The following is a 20,186-nucleotide window of genomic DNA, read 5'->3' on the forward strand; positions in this document are numbered from 1 at the left end:
GAACCAGGCTCGATATTTTCCTGACTTTGGTTGGCTAACTTCCTCTAACTTCCTTGCTACATAATTAAGCGTTAACCGTCTGAACTGAGTTTGGGGTTGTCATGATATCCAAGCCCCAACGTCACTGCTGTAATAGTCGCGGTTTAAGTGAACCTTGGACGGGGATGCACCAACAATCACTCTTAGCTGCATATCGTACCGTAATCCAACATGAATCCTGCTCTACCTAATTCCGGTAGATGCAGGATGCAGGTCACCCACCTGCGATCAAGTCCCTGGTCGGGGTTTTGGAGCTAGGTCGGACAACTGCGTGCCCCTCTGATGTCACCACTCAAACGGCGTATAAATATTGACATCAGAACCCGCCACATCTGGTTATCCTGATCATACCAATCGCTTCTCACGCAGCAACTTGAATCGACTACAACCTATCATATCCACTTCAAATCTCAATCAAAATGAACTCCCTCACAAACAACAACGGCACTGCCGCTCCCGGACAGCAGAACGCCGGTATGGCGGGTGAGAAGAGGGACTATGGCGACAAAGGTATGTTGAAAAGCCTCAAGGTTCATTTAAAACTAAACTGATCGATCATCCGTTGTAGCATTTGACGCACTGGCCAAGAAGTCTGGCCACCCCGTCGACCGGAACACCAGCGAAAAGATCACCGATGCCGCCCGGGGCGCATTTGAAAAGGTGACTGGGTAAGTTGATGTTTTACAACTTCTAGTATTTTGTGCTCGGTGTGCTGATGAAAATTTTCCTATAGCAAAAAGGTCAACCCTAAGATCTCCAACTAGGTCTGGTCACGACTTCAGGCATTAAACGTTCACGGTGGATCATCCGATGTGCACATGGAAACCTGGAATTAATACAACACTAGAACCTAGCCAAAAATTTAATGACATAATGCATAACACGCTATCCCAATGCCTTGAACTCCATCACTTCAGCCTGAGCAGTTGAATAGAGCTTGCTCAGCTAGAATCAACAGTATATCCAATACCTGCCAAGAACGAACTCGAGATAATTGTTAATCTCATAATGCCTGCCCCGCAAACACTTGGTACGCCATGATCATGATCCACAGAAGGAACAGTTGCCCAACGAGCGCGAAAGCAAAGACAGCTTGCCAGGATTGACCTGCAAAACCAGTTAGTCAGTCGATCTTTTACTCGTGGAGCTATAGAGCCATGGAGCATAAAAAAAAACGCCAAAGAACTTACAAATACTCTTCTGTTGCAGCCATGCCAGCGTGTTGAGCGTCTGCCCAGTAGGGTTCTGATTAAACACCAGCAGATTGCAACTCCCCTGCACACTGCCGCTGGATGACCCCCAGAGCTCAATGCTGACCATGATCAAGCCCACGAGCCACATGACCCAGAGGATGAAGCCTCCGATCATAACGACGGATGGCAGCAGGCGCGAGTTGAAGATGAGCCACAGCATGAGGAAGATGAAGACGATGACCAGTGACCCGACCACAATGAAGTATGGAAAGTACCACGGCACTCCAAGCAGCAACTGGTATTGGACGTTGATAAAGTTGGCAAAGACGCCGACGATGGTCGACGCCGAGAGCAGCATCACAAGCAGCCATATGTTGAGCTGCACCGCCGGCCAGTGGTAGCGGTGGATGGGCTCGCGGCGCGCGATGGTGTAGCCGCTGGTTACCGTCGAGGCCATTTTGTCCGTGTGTCAGGTAGTTGACAGTGACAGTTGGAGACTAGAACTAGTGTTGGCGACCGTGGATGGCAACGCACGGTCGGATTATGCGGTCCTGTTGCCGATCTCCAGAACTTGAGGCGACGCGCAAAAGCGATGCGCGACTTGCGATTGCGTTGCGATCTTGATTGAAAAGCCGAGTCTCAAGACGGTCGCACCGTTTTCCGTTGTTTAATCTGGCGCAAACAGGAAGGGCTTGGGTTCCGCCGCGCAGCCCTCGTGTGAGTTGTAAACGTGCCTGTCGTGGTCAGGCCGTGACTGTCGCTTCTAGTAGCTGGTTCAATTGGGGAGAAGGCTCGGTCGATGGGGTTGATGCTCGAAAACTGGGATGGCTGTCGAAAAAGAAGCCGAGAAAGTTGTCGAGATCGCAGCGGCAGAGTCAGGCAGGTAGCACCACGGTTTCTTGGTTTGCGACGCGCTTGGACAAATAATTGGGGCACTCCCGTCAATGCAGGCAGGACCAGTGGCTTGCATTGGAGGAAAATAAACTTATGCCGGCGCCAATGCACTATCGAATACGCGATCGACCAGAACAATAATGTGCATCAAATTGAGCGACACCGAGGTCTCTAATCCAAAGTCTGGTTTGGTGGAGGACTGTCGGATGTGACGCTCTGTTTGACGCTGCTGTCGCCCAGCGACCGTTGTATACCCCTGTCGCGAAGTTGCGAGGTGGGCAAGGTGGGGTAGACGCAGCGCTTGGTCGTTTATAGCTGCTTGGGGACAGGGACCACAAATTGATCGGATCAGACAACAGCTGCGGGGTGCAGATTTCACTACAAACAGACAGAGACAGGATGGTGGACAATTCATCCACATGCGATTATGAATAATGTAGTGCCGAATGTTGATTTTACCAATGGCGAACGATTATAGTATGCTCAACAAGCCAAGTCCGTGTATTTACAGCAAACTCTCTCCCAATGCGCATCTCACCAAGCTGCATCCAGCCCTGACTGTCTCGTGCGCCCCGGGGTCTCCATCGCTCGGCGACAGGCTAGGGTTCACCTCGACCAAGTCCATAGCAACCAGTTGTCCCGTCTCGTGTACGCATTCGCAAATGTAGTCTCCCTCGCGCAGCGTCAAGCCACCACGGACCGGCGTCCCCGTGCTGGGAGCCCACATGGGGTCGAGCGCATCCACGTCGAAAGAGAGGTGGATGGGTGTATCGGTGCCGATATGCGCCAGTGCCATCTCCATGACGCGACCGATTCCGTGCCTGTCAATATCAAACATGCTAAATGCCTTGATCTTGTTCTCGCGCAGTATCTTCTTTTCGCCCGGGTCCACGTCCCGCAGACCAATGTAAACAAGCTTGTTGACGCTGATGCGGTTGTCATCCTTCAGCCAGCCAAAGTACTCGTCCTTGTCCTCCGTTGCCAATCCCGTTAGGAAAGACACAGGCATGCCGTGGATGTTTCCGCTGTCCGAAGTTTCCGGCGTATTGATATCCGCGTGCGCATCCACCCAAATGACGGCCACCTCGCGCCGGCCCTGGAACCGCTCCTTGATGGCCTTGGCGACCCCGCCGATTGTTCCGATGGCGATGCTATGGTCGCCACCCAGGGTGAGCACCATGCGGCCTTCTTTCGCCTGCTCGTACGTCTGCTCTGCGATCCGGCGCGTCACAGCTGACACGGCGAGCGGCTTCTTCATGTTTCGATACGGGGGGTCGTTTGCCGGCTCGAGGTCTCCGTACAGATGAACCTGGGTGTGGCCATGCAGGCGGTAACCGAGTTCCGAGTGGAGCTGCGTGAGGAGGCCGGAGTCGATGAGAGCCGAGGGGGCGGCGTCAACACCAGGTTTGCACTGTGACTTGTCAGTTTCTGCACATCTGTAGATAAGACGGGGTAACAGCCATGGCCACGAATGACGTACCTGGCCTCCAGAGAATCCAACGGCCACGACTCCCAGGTCCTCTGGGCTCGAGAGGAACTTGCTCTCCACCATTGTGGTCAACATGACGGGAGGGGTTTTGGTGTAGTCTGGCGTAGAAGCGTCGGTCTGGGAATTCGACCCGTTCTGGGTAGCATGTGTTGAAGACATGGTGACGAAAAAAGGCTGTTTGTTTCTTCTTGAGGCCTTTTAGCTCTTGACGGGGAAACCACCACGAAGCGCACAGATGCCTGCTCATACCTTGGGTCGCTGCTTTCCGCGTGGGTCTTGATTATACCTAGCAAGAAGAGCTTGGATGAAAAGATGGCGCGCAAGGGTCCGCGGGAGGCGATGAGGAAGGAAGTGCGAATTAGATTAGGTTGAGAAGGTAGACTACCGTTAGGTATGTATGTACAGTAGCCGGAGCACTAGGAAACGCATTAATCTGGCGGCGTGTCTTGACCGGAGGTGTTTGGGATCGACTCGTTTGTCATGACTTGTGTGGCAGGGTAGATACCGGTAAACCTTTTTAAGACCCGGCCAGGTGACAAAGATTACCACCATCCCATTGTGCTCCGGTCAAAAACGTTGCAAGGGCGAACCCGCGTCGGCAGGCGACGGCTTGACAGAGCGAGCTTCTCCGTACCTACTGTACGCTACCAAAAGGGCTACGTACTCGGCAAGTCGGGCCATGGGTTGTAATTACTAGTAAGCTCTTGTGAGCGGGACCGTCGGCGATAAAAATCCCACACACTGTGGGGTCCCATGGTCGCAAGCTGTTTTGTACCTGCACTTAGGGGTAAGGTGCGCCGTGAACAACCTGCACGCTTTACTCCTAAGTGCAGGTGGTCCGAAACTACGGTGTGCAATGCAGCTACCTTCCATGTCACCGAGATGTTTGAGCCTGTGGTTTGTGACTCGATTTTGTTTGATGCTCGATAACCTTTTATTCTTAGTTCTAGATAGTAGGCAAGTATTGGTACCACAAAGAGCAGTATGGTAATCATGAGAGCTGCCCGCTTGTATTAATTATTGCGGGCTTTGTTTCGATATCGGCGGGGTCCTTGGCAAGCAGGGACGGGACCATAAAAACCGCGACGATTCCGCTTATATGGATCGCTACAGTATTCACGATACGGTAAAGACAGTGTAATCAGCAAAGTGATCAAAAATGACCAAAAACAGACACGAATGATTTTGGACCCGTAGACGACGCCGCCAGGACCGAGTGTGGCCAAGTCGTCCAAGCAAAGCCAAGCCAAGTACGTACGATACGACTCTTTTCCACGGAAAATAACGTAACCAATTGCTGCAAGCATCAATCTTGCACGTGCTCAAGTGGCGGATCAGCCACCAAGTCAGGTCTCACCCACCCTTGTTTACGATGACGGCATGCCGCATTCAGCCGCTTCTACCCTCTTTTGGTGTGTACCAAGTAGATTGGTGACCTCCAGCTATTTACGGATTAATTAGTTGCCTTGCCCTGGCAAGCCTATCTCTCCCTAATTACTGTACGTCGAGTTACCTACTTTTGGTACTTTATGGACATGCAGAATTACACTCATCGGCAAGCTCTTTAGTCAAGAAACTTCAATATTGACAAATCTGCATGTCGTTTATGGTACATAAAGATTGGTTACAGGCTTAAAGTACACAAACAACAGTCACTTTCCCTCAAGGAAGGGGTATCTAGTAAACAAATGAAAGTATTATCCCTTCCGCACAGCAGAGGGCTACGCCGTCTGCTTAGGCAGTAAATCGTCCACGAACCCCATCATCTCTCTCCTATCGTCGCTCAACCTCGCATACTCTAGCAGCAGTCGCAGAACATAGATCAGCATGTCCTCGGACCTTAGCGCCAACTCTGCCCACTCCCGCCCCGCGATGGCGATCTTCTCGGCCTCGGCATCGTGGGCGGCGGCCTTTCTCTTGTCGGTCCCCGTGTAGCCGAGAAAGTACTCAATGATTGCGTGCCAATCTCCGAACCGCGCATCCAGGGGAACAAAGTGCTTCCAGGCCACCAAACGGCTGTCGTGCCACTCCCGGAAAAGCGTCGACTTGATCGGCAACGATGTGCTTTTGAGGAAGCCGAGGTACCTCCCGCTGAAGCTGTTGCCGTCGATGTCCGGAAGGAATTTGTATTCAAACATCTCGGCGAGCATGAGCCCCTTGCCAAGCTCGAAGGCGTGCCCGGTGTACGAACATCGTCCTTCGGGCTCCTGCGGCTGGCAGTTGAGGTCCGTAAATGCCATGTTGGACCATTCAGCTACCCACTGGCTCAGCTTACCAGCCTGCTGCGCCGCCAGGTTGTAGCTTTTGTCGGGCAGCGCAAAGTTGAGCCCCTTTGGTACGGGCATTGCTTCACCCGGTGGGGTCGGTTCCTTGTCAATCTCCGAGGGCAGGGCTTTTTCGGCCATGGCAATTGCCGTACCGTTGTTCATGGCGAGAAATCGGTGCCGCTGGAATCCCTTCCAGTTGTTGGCCCTCGTTCTCCCGCCCGTCGCCACGCCCCTCCATGTCACACCATTCTTTTTCTCTCCCCACGGCAGGCTGTCGTACCCATCTGCCGTGAAGCGCGCACCTCCCGACCAGTACATGGGCGCCGGCAGCAAAATCTCGTTATTGGTGGCAAGTTTGCTGCCGCCAAACATGGGAAATAGATGGCGCGTCGTCGAAATGGACAGAGGCTCGACAAAAATGCCATGAAGGCCCTGAATGTCGGGTTGGTGGCAGATGGACGTCGCAAGTGTGTAGTTGGACACGAAGCCTTGGTACATGTGCGGCTCGGCGTTGGATGGTACGATGATCGGCTCGTGGTCAAAGTTGCGCATAACTGGGCTTGTGCGGGCGGGCGAGTCCGGGGGGCAGCCCCGACGAGCAATCTCCCAATACGGATCTGTGTGTTGTCAGTTCTGCCCGAATTTTCCATGGAAGCAGGCAAAGCAAATATTACTCACGTTTCGTCTCCCAGTTCTTCTTGTCTCCAATCGACCACTTATCAGGACCTTCCGTTGGCTTGGGCAGCGACGAGAATTCCCTGATAACCTCCTTGGGCTCAACCACCTTGCGCGTCTTCTTGGCTTCTGTCACGTATCGGTCGATGTCCTCCCACGGGGTTACGATGCGCGGCTCGTCCATTGCGTTCAATGCAATGTCCATGTCTGGCAGGTATGATTCGATCTGCCTAATCATGTCCAACCAGATCTGCGTCCAGAACCAGTCGCTTTGGGCCGAGGCTGTCTTGTTGCGCACGTTGATGGTCATCTCAAAGTCCCAGGCCTCCTTGCGCAGCTGCGCCGGCGGCAGGCCCCAGAAAGGCTCCAGGTCCGTGTATATCTGGTCCCAAAAGTCTTCCACCACGATGGCCCTATTCGCCGTTGCCAGCTGCCACCATTGGTCAAATCCCGGTGGGGGATGTCTGCCGCGCCTCTCACGGTACCTGGCCGCCGCATCCTCGAGCGTCCGAGACTCTTTGGATAGCACCGATCGGAAGTTGGCATCGGCGTCGCGGATTAACTTGTCGATTGGGTGTTCATTGTTGCTGCTGCTGCTGCTGCTGCTGCTGCTGCTGCTGCTGCCGCCTTTGCCGTTCTTTTGCTGACCTTGTTGTTCGTAGGTGGACTCCTCAGGCTTCGTGCGCTCAGGCGGGTAGTTCTTGGGTCTCGCGAGTCGTTGACTCGATCCTTGCAGGTAGTAGATTGTGAGGATGATGACGAATGTGATTCCCAGGTAGCGTATTATGGAGCTTGGGCGGCGTGGCGGGAAGCTCGACGAGCGCATGCTGCCGCGTGCCGAGTATGGTTTCATACCCAGCAAGCCCCTTTGTTTGTCCTTGACCGGGCTGAAGAGCATGGTGAAAGACGTTGTGCGGTCGGGTTGGGCTCGATTTCAACGCCGGTTGGCCTTGGGTTGCCTGTGGGAGGTCGCACGGAATGCGTTCGATAATCAACGTCGGATTCGAGTGAGAGAGAGAGTGAATGGTTACTTCAGGACAAGACATGTATCGAAGTCGTCGGGATTGACGTTGTGGTTGCCCCTTTAAGGTTCAAGCAGAAAGCAAGGTAAAGGAGAGATCCGACAGTGAGGGGAGCTCCTATTTACACCGAGGCATAACCGTTAAAAACACATCTCTTGGCCACCAGATGATTGTGATCATTCGCTGATCTTGTGGGCAATGTAGCTCCAGCTTTGCAGATCCAAATCCAGAGTGAAGGTAGATCCAGGCTTGCTGCTGAATGTGAAATCGGGCGTGTCGAGTTTACTGGAGCGATAGAAATCCAGCCAAGCGAAGAAAGATAGATGTTCTCCAGCTTGGCAGAACCGAGCGGAAACCATCGAACTAAACCGCTGTAACTGCCATTCAAGCATTGCGAAAGCTTGTTGGGCTGTCTACAGTACAATACTGTAGACCAGGGCCCATGCGAAACATTATTGATGGAGACTTGCTTGGTCGAGTTCAGCACATCCCTGCTCTCGGCGAGGTCTGAATGGATATATCCATGCAGCCATACCAAGGTAAGAAACAAAAGTGGGAATAGGAGGTCGATGCTCATTTGGATGAGGAGTTGCATGCATGAAGGTCCAATCATAGGACGATAAAGGGCAATCATGGAGGTGATAGACGCCGAAGCAATTCCACACGGGGGAGAATTCCAAGGACTGGCAAAATTTAGTCTCGGGTAAATAAAGAAGCACAAAAGGAAAGAGGCGCATAATTAGGTCTGTTACCTTGAATATTTGTCGATGTTTCAAGTAATTCCAATAAGCAACTAATGCGCAGGACGATTGACGATTACGGCTGACGCAGAACGCCCCTGCACGCTTGACGCCTCTGAGTTGTACAGTATAGACAGAGTTTTACTGGTACTTGCCAAAATAACGATCCACAACAAAGTGAAGTTGTTCATTGTACTGGAAAGTGGTCGATATCTGGATTCTGGTTCCAATCTCGCCTCCTGGCAGGGATATTTTCAGGGGAGTAAACTGACCGGTTTGACGATGAAATCGGTTATGCACCTTGGCACACATGTATGCAGTATGCTGCATCAGTAAGTACGTAGACTTTTTACACTGAAGCTGATGTCTGGTAAAATTTCTAATACCGGTAGACTACCTAGAACTAGTCAGGCAATGCGTTGGCATCGAGATTTCCACGTGAATTAAGCCGTGGCAACAGCGCAGTGGTAAAACGAGCCAATGCAAGTTAAAAGACAATATGGTTCTGCGAGTCAGGGGCGGTGCATCGGTCCGATCTCATCACGTGATTCGTTGGGTGAGTGTCTAGATCATGTGGTTGCAGGGTGGGAGCACGGAAGCGAAGCAGGAAAACATGACCTCCGATGGCTTTATATAGTATTTAGTCGGTTGAGCCTAATCAAAACCGGGTATCAAATCCACCATGCATGCCGTGCCCAAACAAAACCTCCATATACAAAACTTTTTCTAAGCATCACCCCAAACCTGCTTGGCAATATCAACCTCGAGCCTGACCTTGGCCCATTGCTGCTCCTCGGTCAACTCGTTACCCTCGACGGTCGAGCTGAAGCCGCACTGGTGTGAGAGGCAAAGCTGGTCGATGCCGCGAGGGCAGTATGATGCGGCCTCGTTCAGTCGCCTCACGATTTCCTCGCGGTCGTCGAGCTCTGCCTTTTTGCTGCTCATGACACCCAGGACGACTATCTTCTCCGAAGGGAGGTGGCGCAGCGGCGAAAAGTCACCTGAGCGAGGGTCATCGAACTCGAGGAAGTAGACGTCGACGTTGAGCTTCTTGAACAAAACCTCGGCCACAGGTTCGTAACCACCCTCGGCAAACCACTGGGAACGGTAGTTACCACGGCAGAGGTGGATGCCAATGATCATGTCCTTGGGCCTCTCGGCGATGGCGTCGTTGATGAGTTTGGCGTACTGCTCGGCCAAGGCGTTGGGGTCACCGTGCCTCTTCTCGGCCTCGGTACGCATGCCCTTGTCACACAGGTAGGCCAGGTTCGTGTCATCTAGCTGCAGGAAGCGGCAGCCGGCGGCGTACAGGTCACGGATCTCGGCGCGGTAGACGGCGATCAGGTCCTCGAAGAAGGGCTCGAGAGTAGGGTAGGCCTTGTCATCGATGGCTTCGCGGCCACCGCGGAAGTGCACCATGGTGGGAGACGGGATGCAGACCTTGGTTGTGACCTTGTCCTTCAAGTCGGCGGGGATCTGAGCCTCGAGGTGCTTGAAGTCATCCACCTGGATGGGCTTGGAGTGGCCCAGCTTGCCGACCACGGCCAGCTTGGGGGGCGTCATGCCGTGTGTGGTGATATTGGTAGATGCCATGTTGCCGTCGCTGATGTGCGCAACGCCATCAAGGTTGACGAGGAAATCGATGTGAAACCAGGCGCGGCGGTACTCGCCGTCGGTGATGGAGCGGAGGCCATTGGTCGATTGCGATTTGGCCACCTCGGCAATGTGCTTATCCTCTACCTCGCGAAGCTGTTGGCGGCTGATCTCGTTCTTGGAGGCAGCCTCACGAGCCGCGAGCACCTCCTTGGGGCGGAGGAAAGACCCGACGTGGTCTGCGCGGTAGACGCCGTGTGGGAGAGGCATTGTGGATCGATACAAAGGTAATAGGGTCGATGCAATGTACGTACGGTATCTGGATGGGCAATCCTGGTCGGGCTTGCTTGAGATGTGTGTAAAAGAAGCTCCAACCGGTTAAATGCGTTTCGTGGCCAAATCGCATTCATCCCGGGCAGACGACCCCTTTATACCTCAACCTTCCGCTTTTGCATACCGGGCGTCATCGCCGAGCTGAGCTGCCCCGCAACAGACCGTCCGCCTGGCGTGGTCGGACAGGCATCACACCGGGTGAAGCCTGCCTGATGGACTCAAAAAATTGCTGATGCGGTGGGGAGGGGCAAAGCGGAACGAATTGACTCGGAAAGACGGCCAGATTTGGAGTACTGGCTCGGATGGCTGCAACTCTTTGCAAGGGCAGGGTACCCGAAAAAGGTTGACTTGCATCGCCTAGACGCAGGACCCTCTTTTGCCATCATTCAGACACTTTTGTTTTTTCAACCGGCAAATGGTGTGCGTGGGGTGGGCTTGGGGAATAACCAGATCCCGAGCTGGTGAGGGGTTCAAGTCAAGGTGCTTACTGGGTGTATGCTGGAATGTGAGGTGCAATTAAAGGGAGACTTGCTCGTTTGTACGCGACTTGATGAGCACCAAAGACCAAAGTAACTACTACGCACCTACTACATGATGCAACATTTGTGATTGCGACGGGAGTTACCTACTACATAGATTGATGGTAACTGGTGATTATGGTCGGATGCATGTCATTGATGCCCCGGCAAGAATTACCATTCAGTCGTCTCTGGCCTACCGTCAGAGCTTTGCACAGCCCAATGTAACCGGGTAAGTAAGAGCGGGGTAGAGTCGCGTCCATGGATCGCGTCAAAGGCGGTGCGAGGTGGCAGAATAAAATCCTATAGACGATACAGACAATTCGGGCCTATCAAGCCTCAATGGCTGACTGGCAACAGATTGACCCAAAGTACTGCCGACCTGGAATCCATGGCCCGTCTTAGAGTTTAAAGCTTCCCGTTTGCTCAACGCTAACATTCGTACCTTTCTTTTTGATGATACCTTCGCGCCGCCATGTATCTAAAGTGGTCATCCAGTGGCCGCGGCCACAACCTCGGATCCCAAAGACGCTTCCTCTAAGTCGTAGCTTTTACGGAGCCGTTGCAGGCAAACGAAATAACACCGGTGACGATGCTTCACCACCCAGATCATTCATATATGCTACCGAGACACCGTTGGCAGAGCAATTAGACTCTCTTGGAGTGTACCGACGCGGTATTGCGTGGGTCGGCGACATGAGAAAACGATGGATCGCCGCAGAAGCTGCAAAAAAGGCTGCAGTAGAAGCTGCAAAAGAATCTGTACCAGAAGCGGGGAAAGAGGTGGATGTTGAACAAAAGGGACGTTGCAGAGCCACCCATGGCCTGACACGACTTCGAAAGCTCGTTGCCGCAGTGTCTCCCGAAGAAAAAGAGAAGATATGGGAAACTATTTTCGATGCCGAGCGCGTGTTTCAAATCAAAAAGGAGAAAACAGCCAAGCGTCGCCAGATATCCGAGGGGGTGCCAGAGTTGTTTGATGATCGGCCACCACAGGCGGCGAAGATTGCACACGAGGCGCTCAAACTGTACGAAGAGAACAAGTTTACAGAGGCTGAGCGGCTCAGATTAGAGGCCGAGCTTTCCTTGATCCCATTGCATCGACCGATCGGTCGGGGAAAGGTTGCTGTTGAAGCCGAGAAAGTCAAGAAAGCCAAGAAACGAGCTTTTGACAAGTCCGAGCTCACTAAGATATTGAAGAGCGGAGACAAAACCAGGATACACGTGGTGAATGAGAAGCTTTGCGACGACGTGCTCAAGTCCATACCCTCCTCCCTTGAACGACACAAGGGCTGCGACATTATCGACCTGTATCCCGGCACTGGCTTGTTTAGTCGAAAGCTCAACGATCTGCTCCAGCCTAGATCGCATATCCTACTTGAGCCTGAACCACAGATCTACCAGGAGTTCCTCGAGCCGATACTTCAGCGTCCAGGTTCGAGGCTTGTCCCAAAATCAGGCCTCGTATGGCAGGAATTAAACACCGTCCTCACGCCCGAGTTTCTACCTCATCAGGAGATACACAAGCAGACTCTCGGTCAGGCCCCCACACGAAACGATACCCTCCTCGTCGTTGCGAACCTTGGCTTCTATCCAAACAGGTCATATATGAACTTCAAGTCCATCGTCTCCATGGTGACGTTCCAGCTGATCCAAGCCATCAGATTGCGCAACGTGTTCCAAAAGTATGGTCTTGTTCGCATGCTTTTATGGCTTAGGCCGCCGGAACTTGATAGTATTTTGCCCAAAGATTTGACCGGGCGTCGTCGCCCGGCTGCCGAGGCAGAGCTCGTCACGGAACATATTGCCGAGATTTGTACCAGTGAAGAGAGGATGGAGCGTCACCCCGGATACAACCGCCATGCAACATTAGAATTGCATAGTTGTCGGCGGGTTTTGGACAGGATGCGCAGATTAGGACTAGAATTACCCGAGGGGAGAGAAACCTCGAGGTTCATGCGTCACGTCCTTGAAGCCGAAGCAGCCGGTCAAGAGCTTCCGAAGCTTGGTCTCATTCCGGATGAAAAGACTCCGCATCAGAGTCCGGGAGAGAAAAGGGTCGAGGCTGAAGACCGCTCCATCCAGGCGACTTGGAATTTCGACAAGGGAATTTCCGCCTGGGCAAAGACAAGGCAAGTACATGGGTGGGAGTTGTCGAACATCCGCCAGGAAGCGAAGGCCCTCTGGATTGATGTTCACGAGAAGCAGAATCTTGCCAAGAGCGGAAATTCCGACCCTGCATTGTTAAAGGAGATCGAGCGCTTGCAGGGCTTGTTTGACAAGAAGGCAAAAGAATGGAACGAGAAGTTCGCACGCTTTTCGTATGGGAGAAGCGGCATGCACAAGGTATCCGACGACTATGACACTTTTCACTCGGACCCGCCACTATTGATGTGGGACCGCCGAGAGGTAGAGCCTTTTCTGGTGCGGCCGGAAGAGTTTTACCCCAACATACCACTCTCGTTTGTCGACATCCAGCCCAAGGCTGCTAACCCGATGCTTTTGGAGAACGGTCCTGGCTCGAGCCGGCATGGGGATAACTTTGATATCATGCTGAAGGCCTTGTTCCACCAGCGAAGCAAGCCCGTCGCAAAGCCCTTGTCGGAGATGGCCCATGGTGCCTTGGACGGCATGAATCTGGAAAGCATAGAAAGCCTCAAAGACCCAAGGGTTGGCGGAGCATTCATGAAAGGCCACGACGAAGTGCGCCCCATTAAGATGAATGAACGACAATTTCTTGATCTGTTGGTTGCATGGATGAGGTGGCCATTCCGCCCGTCGTATACTGAATTGGTGACGATGAGGCGGGGAGATCCTCAAGAAGATGAGGATTGATTGTATCCTACATGTCGGGTCCTGTACCCGTGTAACTACCGTGTAACTACCAATGTATATTAACTAGACTAGCGAAAGTTGCTCCCATTTGATTTGAGTGGATCAACGTGGATTGGGGATGGCTACCTAGATGAGCGCCTGAGCCAAGGTACCTAGGTCGGGTACCTGCCTAGCAAGCACCACGTACCCACCCACCTACCTACCTATCAATCCTTTACAAAGGAATCCTAACCATCCCGCATCTCTTTTTGGCACCTTGTCATGTGCATATATAGTCAGGCAATCAGTTAATGATGGCGACCGACAGGCAAATCACACTCACGGCCAAGTGCCTCTGCGCTGCCAACACCTTCAAGGCCAAAACACCTGCCGACTCCCTTCCACTCGGCGCCGGGTGCTGCCACTGCGACTCGTGCCGCCGCCTGACGGGCAACTTCTACAGCGTCTGCGCGCCTTGGCCCGTCGAGCCCGACCTTTCCGGCCTGCGCCAATACAGCATGTCACCCCGCATCTCCACCTTTTCGTGCGACAAGTGCGGCAGTACGCTATTCTGCCGGGTCGTGGGCCTGGAATGGATCTACGTCATCCTGGGGGCTGTGGACGCCGACGACCGCGCTGCCGCGGTGGCCAAGTACGGGTACCACATGTGGGTCGGCGACACGCTGGATGGCGGGGCCTCGGGATGGATAGAGAGGAATGCCGAGGGTGGAGAGGGGATCAAGCGCTGGAGGGAGCAGCGAGGAGAGGAGTTGGAGAGAGGCTGGGGATGGGATTTTGCGGCCGCGCAGAAGACGGGCTCCGCGGCGCCGGCAAAGACCCCGATCGGGTGTCACTGCGGAGGCGTGGCGCTTGTGCTGAGGAGCGCGGCGGACCTGAAAGACGAGCGCGGGCCCGTGCCCGAGTGCGTCCAGCCCGGGACTTTTCGATACCGGGCCGGCCTGTGCGCATGCGACTCGTGCAGGCGGGCTTCGGGTGCCGAAGTGACGCCGTGGGCGACGGTTCCCCTGTCACACATTGAGACCACCGGCGGGGCGGCTTTCCCGGCGACGATTCATGGTCTCAAGGATGCGGTTGACAAGGCGCAGCTCGGAAGCCTGACGTATTTCAAGAGCTCGGAGAATGCAGAGCGGTACAGGTGTGGTGTCTGCTCCGCTGGGGTGTTTTGGGCGGTGCACGACCAGCCTGATAGCGTCTGCGTTGCCGTGGGTGTGCTACAGGGTGACGGTGGTGCTAGGAAAGAGGGGTTGCTGGCATGGGATTTTAAAAGGGGTGTCTTGTTCAAGGAAGACGTTGCAGGGACGTGGAGGGAGGGTTTTGTAGATGCGCTTGAGCAGAGTGAGGAATGGCAGAAGTGGGTTGCTGAAGAGAGCTAGTTTTGGAGAACTGTATTTGCAGAGCGCCGGCTGATATCTAGGTCTAAATGACATGTGTGTTCGTTCCTTTGACTGCTTTTAACGGTCGCAGCACAACGCCCAGACACTAGGATAAACCACAGCCTGATCCCCATCAATAATATTATGGCACAGCTTGTGACGGGACTGCTACGCTGCAACCTTGATCCTGCAACTACAACTGCGATTGCCGCCTTCGCAAAACCCATCAGAAGCCAGCGGCTTTGTCACATGCTCTCGGCGCTGTACCGCCCCGCGCTGTTAATAGGCTGACGAGACCCTGGCTCCAACACCCATGTGTGTTTGACCCTCTCCCCGAACACTCGAGTCGGCGCTTATGAGTCGGCGGGGACTGTATACGAACACGAGGCGGGACTATCAAGACCTTGCGATTTCCGAGTGGGTCGCGGTGGGAGGCATGTCGCGAGATATCGGGAACGTTGTATCCTAGTGGTGTTGTATGCTAGTGGCGTCTAGTTCGATCTAGCCGCTCACTTCTTGCCGGGCGGCGGCGGAGGGCCGTTTGGATGTCTGAATGCACTCTTGATCTCCTCGACAAAATGGTAGACGAAGCCGCGTCGGTTCGGGTCCTCTGCGCATCCATCAGTCAGCTACTGTCGTTGTGATTCTGTCTGCTAAACCACCTACCAGTTGCCTCTCCCGGGCGTAATGTTGGCTGGTTTGGCATCGGACCGTTTTGGAACTCGTCGACTCGTCGATGGATTCTCCCGACGAAACGGTGCCATCCTGGCTGGCGGAGGATGTGTTCGACAAGTCTCTCCTGTTGCTGATTAGTACTGAGATGGGATGAAATGACCGCAAGTCCTGGGTGCTTACCTCGATGCCGAGAATGCGGTAAAACAGTCTCCAGGGCATTGCGGCCGATTCGCCTTCAAGTGAAGGAGTTTGACGTGATGCTATTCATTGCCTGATGCTATGAGCTGTCGCGAAGAAGAGTGGAGGCGAATGCCAGTGGGTTTTGGCATCAATGCGGGGCGAATTTTGGTGGTAGCAGGTCACGTGCGTTATCCGTGATTTTCCCAGTGAGGAAAGTCCGCCAATACTTTGGTTGACTGGAAGTTGAAGTTGAGCAAACAAACGTTCCTCCGATTGAATTATGAACCAGAACTTGCGACGGCACAAGTCTATCGAGGCCTAAACTACCGCGCTGTTGTCGTTTAAACATCTAGCTCGAGGTGGAATGTCCATTTTGGCAAAGTTTATCAAAGGGAAGTAAAAACCACAATTACAATCACAATCCACAACTGGGGTTACCCTGAGGCCACAGCAGTCGATTCGGCCGGCCTGCATTCATCGTTGATCCTGGGACCATGAACTAGAACAGCATCCAACGATATTCACGCATGTTTGACCCATACAGCTCTCGTGTCGATAGCTTCCTTATTTCGACTTCTACTACTACGTACTACGAACTCGCTGCCTTGTCATTGATCGATCTACATTGTTATCCGATGACTTGTTACCACCTACAACGAATTGACCAATCAACAGGTGTGCTCGTTGCCAAAGACGATCAGGGTAACTGGTGCGGACTAAAGGTGCAAAGGCCTGAAACCTTGATCACAACAGATTGATGCCAAGTGCCGGCCTCCCGATTTTGACAGCTGCTGTTTTGTTTCCAGCTTACGCCGACTGAAACTTTCCTTTTGCTACCCTCGAGTAAGCAGTCGCTAACGTTACAAGCGTAATGATGACATGGGTACCTAGGTTGGTAGGTACGGATGCCGAAGGAGATATGTCGGCCTCGAACCAGCTAGCTCTAGTCACGATAGTTTTCTCCGGCAATGGAACCATGACGACTTTTGCCTCAAGACCTAGGAGAAGCACTAGAACTAGGCCTACAACTCGCATCCCGAATTTATGAGTACGCTTCCGATGCATCAATTCAATAAGCTTCTTTTTCGAGTAAGCTGACTGTCAAAGGCCATTCGACCCCAACCGAGCTTTGTTGGTGAAGTCCGGGAGCAAGACGAGGACATTGCGCCGAATCTTCTAGACTTGGATGTGCGTCGTAAAATGCTGGACAACATTCTGGAAATATCCAGGCTTGCGAGGGAATACTACAGTAGTACCCTTATCGGCAACCGGCTTTGCCGGGTACTATGCACAAGTACAAAACCGACAAACCCTGCCTTTTGTCCTTTGTTCAAGTTGAACCATTACGTGGTAACGTTGAGCTCCACATCTCCGACCCCCCTAAAGTCCGGCCCCTAAAAATATCTACTCAGCCACGTCAACCCTTTGTTTTATTTTATAAATATCTAGACGAATTTTTCACTTTAGAACTTGATTTTTGAAGATTCTTGCTCCAAACCTTCCAATGAAACAGTACACTGAAAATCAGCTTCTTGCTGCCATTTCTGACATAAGAAATGGCAAATTAGTTCACAAAACCTCGCAAAAATGGGGTATTCCTCGGAGTACCCTTCACGATCGTTTAAAGGGGGCCCAGTCAATTCAACAAGCGAAAAGATTTTGTCAAAGGCTTTCACAGGAGCAGGAAACCTATTTGGCAGATTGGGTACTTGCGCAGGCCGCGTTAGGCCTTCCGCCAACGCATCAAGAACTACGCTATTTTGCGGAACGAATTCTTCAGGCCGCCGGAGAAAGAAAAAGCCTTGGGAAACATTGGGTTAGCCGTTTTATAGCCCGATATCCAATTTTGAAAACCCAAAGACCCCGGCGAATAGAAAATGCCCGGGTTAATGGGGCTACAACCGAGGTAATTAAATCTTGGTGGTCCTATTTGAAAAATCCCGTTGTCGATACTATAAAACCGGCCAACCGTTGGAATATGGACGAAACAGGTATAATGGAAGGCAAAGGATCTAATGGCCTGGTGTTAGGGCGTAATAAAATCCGGCCATTACAGCGAAAAGAGCCTGGAACGCGGGGTTGGACGAGCATAATCGAATGTGTATCAGCTACGGGGGCTGTTATACCTCCCCTCGTTATATTTAAGGGGAAAAACGTACAGCAACAATGGTTTCTGTCACGGCCAGGGTAAGCATAGCACGGAAGCTAGTCTATTGGCGCCTATCGACGAAGATTCTACTCTGAGGAGAGGAAAGGAAACAAACAAAGTTCTGAGCTTGACGCGACGTCGATAAAGGTATCACCCTGGTGGGTCGTTGGTCCAGGGTCAGGGTTAGGGTCTGGTGATCTCATGGTCCAAATGTCACACTACCCCCTTCCAAACCTCGTATGTCGACGCAGGAGATCATGCGAGGCTCTTGTCAAGTTAACCATGTCGTCGCTTTTTCCTTTTACCGTTTAACTCTCCATGCTCCGCCACGTTATCCTCCTGATTCGGTTCGTCCAACTTATCCTCGGCAGCGGCTTTTATCCAGATTGCCAATCGCTTCGGCGGTCCTGCGGCATCTTTGTACTTCTTGTGGAAGTCGTCAAGGGCTGTCGCTGAATTCTTGAAGTTTTCAGCCGGGTACCACGTGTCGTCTGGATCACATCCTTGCCATGCGACCTGGTATTGCAATATCTTACTCCGGCTAAATAATCGGGACGCTAAAACTTTATCGACCACAAACTCTGGTTCTCCGTTGATCTCTTCTGGCGGAGGCGGCTCTCTTTTCTGTTGTGGTAATGGGTCCATTGCGGCTTTGCGGAGGCGGTCTGCGTGGAACAAATTTTTTCCTTTAAACGATTCAGGTACGTCCAAAACATAGCTATATCCTCGTTCTTCTAGAATCTGCCATGGTCCGGTCCACTGTGAATCCAATCTGGTCGTCGGTGCGGTCGTCGGAAACCCTTTTTTCTTGACGAAAACATAGTCGTTAACCCCAAAATCTACTGGTCGCCGCTTTTTGTTGGCTTGTTCTTCCTGCCTCGCCTGCGTTTTTAGCGCGTTTTGGCGAGCCAACTCTTGGACTTCTTTAGTCTGGCGGACGATCTGCAGCGCTTTTCGTTTCTGGTCTGAATCAACGGTCGTGGTTGGCAGGTCGGTGGACAGCGGGTTTCGGGGTTCGGTCCCGAGCACTACCTTTAACGGGCACATACCAAGGCTGGAATGCCACGCGGCGTTGTGGGCAAAATCCAAAGCAGGCAAATGTACGCTCCAACTGGTCTGGTATTTGTCGATATAAAACCGCAGCTTTTGGTCCAGTTCCTGGTTGGTTATCTCTACGGCACCTTGTGTTTGAGGGTGCAGGGCGCTGCCGTGTCGGTGTTTAGTACCCGTGAGTTCATTTATCGTCGCCATGAATTCGGAGATGAACGGCCCGGCGTTGTCGCTAATCCAAACGAAAGGTAGTCCTAGGAAACGGTATAGGTATCGGTAATATCGGGAGGCCAGGATTTCTGCTGTGTCGGTCTTCTGTCCTGGGATGGTGGCTATCAGGCGACTGAACTTGCAAACGAACACCCACACGTAGTCGTATCCGAACTTGTCTTTGGGCATGTCCTTTCCGTCAACTGCTACATGTTCCCAAACGTAATTCGGTATCGGTAGCGGATGCAATAGGCCCGGGGTCTTGTCGTGTCTGCCTTTATTTCGCTCGCAGTCGTGACAGTTTTTGATGTATTTCCGAATGGTTTGACTCATGCCCTCCCAAAAATACCGTCTTTTGATCATTTGTATCGTCTTGTTCTGTCCTGCGTGGGCGAATATTTTGGGCTCGTGAGCTTCACGGATCAGAGCGGTCCTTAAAAAAATCTGTCCGTCTAAAGTCGTTTCCGGGACGACTAGCTTTCCTTGGTGTTGGCCTAGCTTTTGCTTTTCGTTCTCTTGTCGTATTAGGTCTACCAAATCTGCGCCGCTCACCACGTGAGCGTTTGGGTCGGCAGTGCTGACGGCGGCCACCGTAGGTGTGATCTTCTCAGGTGGGATTAAAATCATTGTTCGTTCTTCTTTTTCCCGAGCTTTAACTGTTGGAAGGTCTGCCGTCTTGCGGGACAGGGCATCGGCGGCTATATTGTCTTTGCCGCGGCGGTACTGAAACGTAATGTTGAAGTTGGCCAGGAAATCTGCCCAACGCACCTGTCGAGTCGAAAGGAGTCGTTTTGTGGAATAGTAAACTAAAGCTTGGTGGTCTGTAACCACGAAAAAGCTTGTCCCTAACAATTCTGGTTCGTAATGTTTCAGCGTTTGAACCACTGCCAGCAGCTCTCGGTCTTGGATCGGGTATGCGCGTTCTGCTGGGGTCATCGTTTTTGAGAAATA

The 20,186-nt window shown here is 52.6% G+C and overlaps 8 protein-coding genes across 8 annotated transcripts; 3 read left to right on the top strand and 5 right to left on the bottom strand.

Annotated features, from left to right (window-relative positions):
- The first annotated feature begins 77 nt into the window (after positions 1 to 77).
- On the top strand, positions 78 to 1,021 carry MGG_10856 (uncharacterized protein). Its single transcript, XM_003713190.1, has 3 exons — positions 78 to 549; positions 608 to 707; positions 773 to 1,021. The coding sequence occupies exons 1-3, from the start codon at positions 459 to 461 to the stop codon at positions 801 to 803; spliced, it is 222 nt and encodes a 73-aa protein (XP_003713238.1). The 5' UTR covers positions 78 to 458; the 3' UTR covers positions 804 to 1,021.
- On the bottom strand, positions 823 to 2,375 carry MGG_10855 (uncharacterized protein). The gene is made up of 2 exons (XM_003713191.1): positions 1,230 to 2,375; positions 823 to 1,146 (listed from the first exon to the last, which is right to left on the bottom strand). Exons 1-2 carry the CDS (start codon positions 1,687 to 1,689, stop codon positions 1,043 to 1,045), a joined length of 564 nt encoding a protein of 187 aa, XP_003713239.1. The 5' UTR covers positions 1,690 to 2,375; the 3' UTR covers positions 823 to 1,042.
- A 167-nt stretch (positions 2,376 to 2,542) lies between these two features.
- On the bottom strand, positions 2,543 to 4,430 carry MGG_10854 (arginase). Its single transcript, XM_003713192.1, has 3 exons — positions 3,865 to 4,430; positions 3,607 to 3,802; positions 2,543 to 3,537 (listed from the first exon to the last, which is right to left on the bottom strand). Exons 2-3 carry the CDS (start codon positions 3,772 to 3,774, stop codon positions 2,632 to 2,634), a joined length of 1,074 nt encoding a protein of 357 aa, XP_003713240.1. The 5' UTR covers positions 3,775 to 3,802; positions 3,865 to 4,430; the 3' UTR covers positions 2,543 to 2,631.
- A 738-nt stretch (positions 4,431 to 5,168) lies between these two features.
- MGG_10853 (uncharacterized protein) lies at positions 5,169 to 8,425 on the bottom strand. The gene is made up of 2 exons (XM_003713193.1): positions 6,561 to 8,425; positions 5,169 to 6,499 (listed from the first exon to the last, which is right to left on the bottom strand). Exons 1-2 carry the CDS (start codon positions 7,453 to 7,455, stop codon positions 5,337 to 5,339), a joined length of 2,058 nt encoding a protein of 685 aa, XP_003713241.1. The 5' UTR covers positions 7,456 to 8,425; the 3' UTR covers positions 5,169 to 5,336.
- A 444-nt stretch (positions 8,426 to 8,869) lies between these two features.
- On the bottom strand, positions 8,870 to 10,934 carry MGG_10852 (methionine synthase). Its single transcript, XM_003713194.1, has one exon. The coding sequence runs from the start codon at positions 10,180 to 10,182 to the stop codon at positions 9,046 to 9,048; it is 1,137 nt and encodes a 378-aa protein (XP_003713242.1). The 5' UTR covers positions 10,183 to 10,934; the 3' UTR covers positions 8,870 to 9,045.
- Positions 10,935 to 11,137: 203 nt separating this feature from the next.
- MGG_16981 (uncharacterized protein) lies at positions 11,138 to 13,877 on the top strand. Its single transcript, XM_003713195.1, has one exon. It carries the CDS (start codon positions 11,220 to 11,222, stop codon positions 13,596 to 13,598), a length of 2,379 nt encoding a protein of 792 aa, XP_003713243.1. The 5' UTR covers positions 11,138 to 11,219; the 3' UTR covers positions 13,599 to 13,877.
- MGG_16982 (uncharacterized protein) lies at positions 13,819 to 15,043 on the top strand. Its single transcript, XM_003713196.1, has one exon. It carries the CDS (start codon positions 13,889 to 13,891, stop codon positions 14,969 to 14,971), a length of 1,083 nt encoding a protein of 360 aa, XP_003713244.1. The 5' UTR covers positions 13,819 to 13,888; the 3' UTR covers positions 14,972 to 15,043.
- A 437-nt stretch (positions 15,044 to 15,480) lies between these two features.
- Positions 15,481 to 15,865, bottom strand: MGG_16983 (uncharacterized protein; the record flags this gene model as incomplete). Its single annotated transcript, XM_003713197.1, has 2 exons — positions 15,481 to 15,579; positions 15,638 to 15,865. 2 exons carry the CDS (start codon positions 15,863 to 15,865, stop codon positions 15,481 to 15,483), a joined length of 327 nt encoding a protein of 108 aa, XP_003713245.1.
- Positions 15,866 to 20,186: the final 4,321 nt, after the last annotated feature.

This window comes from Pyricularia oryzae, chromosome 3 (genome assembly GCF_000002495.2).
Source record: "Pyricularia oryzae 70-15 chromosome 3, whole genome shotgun sequence".
Taxonomy (NCBI): Eukaryota; Fungi; Ascomycota; class Sordariomycetes; order Magnaporthales; family Pyriculariaceae; genus Pyricularia; species Pyricularia oryzae.

Excerpts from the sequence above, each read along its gene's own strand:
- MGG_10856 (XM_003713190.1), top strand. The coding sequence starts at position 459 with ATGAACTCCCTCACAAACAACAACGGCACTGCCGCTCCCGGACAGCAG. Across the intron at positions 550-607 it reads GAGGGACTATGGCGACAAAG|CATTTGACGCACTGGCCAAG; the intron begins GTATGTTGAAAA and ends CATCCGTTGTAG. Across the intron at positions 708-772 it reads GCATTTGAAAAGGTGACTGG|CAAAAAGGTCAACCCTAAGA; the intron begins GTAAGTTGATGT and ends ATTTTCCTATAG.
- MGG_10855 (XM_003713191.1), bottom strand. The coding sequence starts at position 1,689 with ATGGCCTCGACGGTAACCAGCGGCTACACCATCGCGCGCCGCGAGCCC. Across the intron at positions 1,147-1,229 it reads GCTGCAACAGAAGAGTATTT|GTCAATCCTGGCAAGCTGTC; the intron begins GTAAGTTCTTTG and ends CTGGTTTTGCAG.
- MGG_10854 (XM_003713192.1), bottom strand. The coding sequence starts at position 3,774 with ATGTCTTCAACACATGCTACCCAGAACGGGTCGAATTCCCAGACCGAC. Across the intron at positions 3,538-3,606 it reads TTGGATTCTCTGGAGGCCAG|TGCAAACCTGGTGTTGACGC; the intron begins GTACGTCATTCG and ends GACAAGTCACAG.
- MGG_10853 (XM_003713193.1), bottom strand. The coding sequence starts at position 7,455 with ATGCTCTTCAGCCCGGTCAAGGACAAACAAAGGGGCTTGCTGGGTATG. Across the intron at positions 6,500-6,560 it reads GAAGAACTGGGAGACGAAAC|ATCCGTATTGGGAGATTGCT; the intron begins GTGAGTAATATT and ends GACAACACACAG.
- MGG_10852 (XM_003713194.1), bottom strand. The coding sequence starts at position 10,182 with ATGCCTCTCCCACACGGCGTCTACCGCGCAGACCACGTCGGGTCTTTC.
- MGG_16981 (XM_003713195.1), top strand. The coding sequence starts at position 11,220 with ATGATACCTTCGCGCCGCCATGTATCTAAAGTGGTCATCCAGTGGCCG.
- MGG_16982 (XM_003713196.1), top strand. The coding sequence starts at position 13,889 with ATGATGGCGACCGACAGGCAAATCACACTCACGGCCAAGTGCCTCTGC.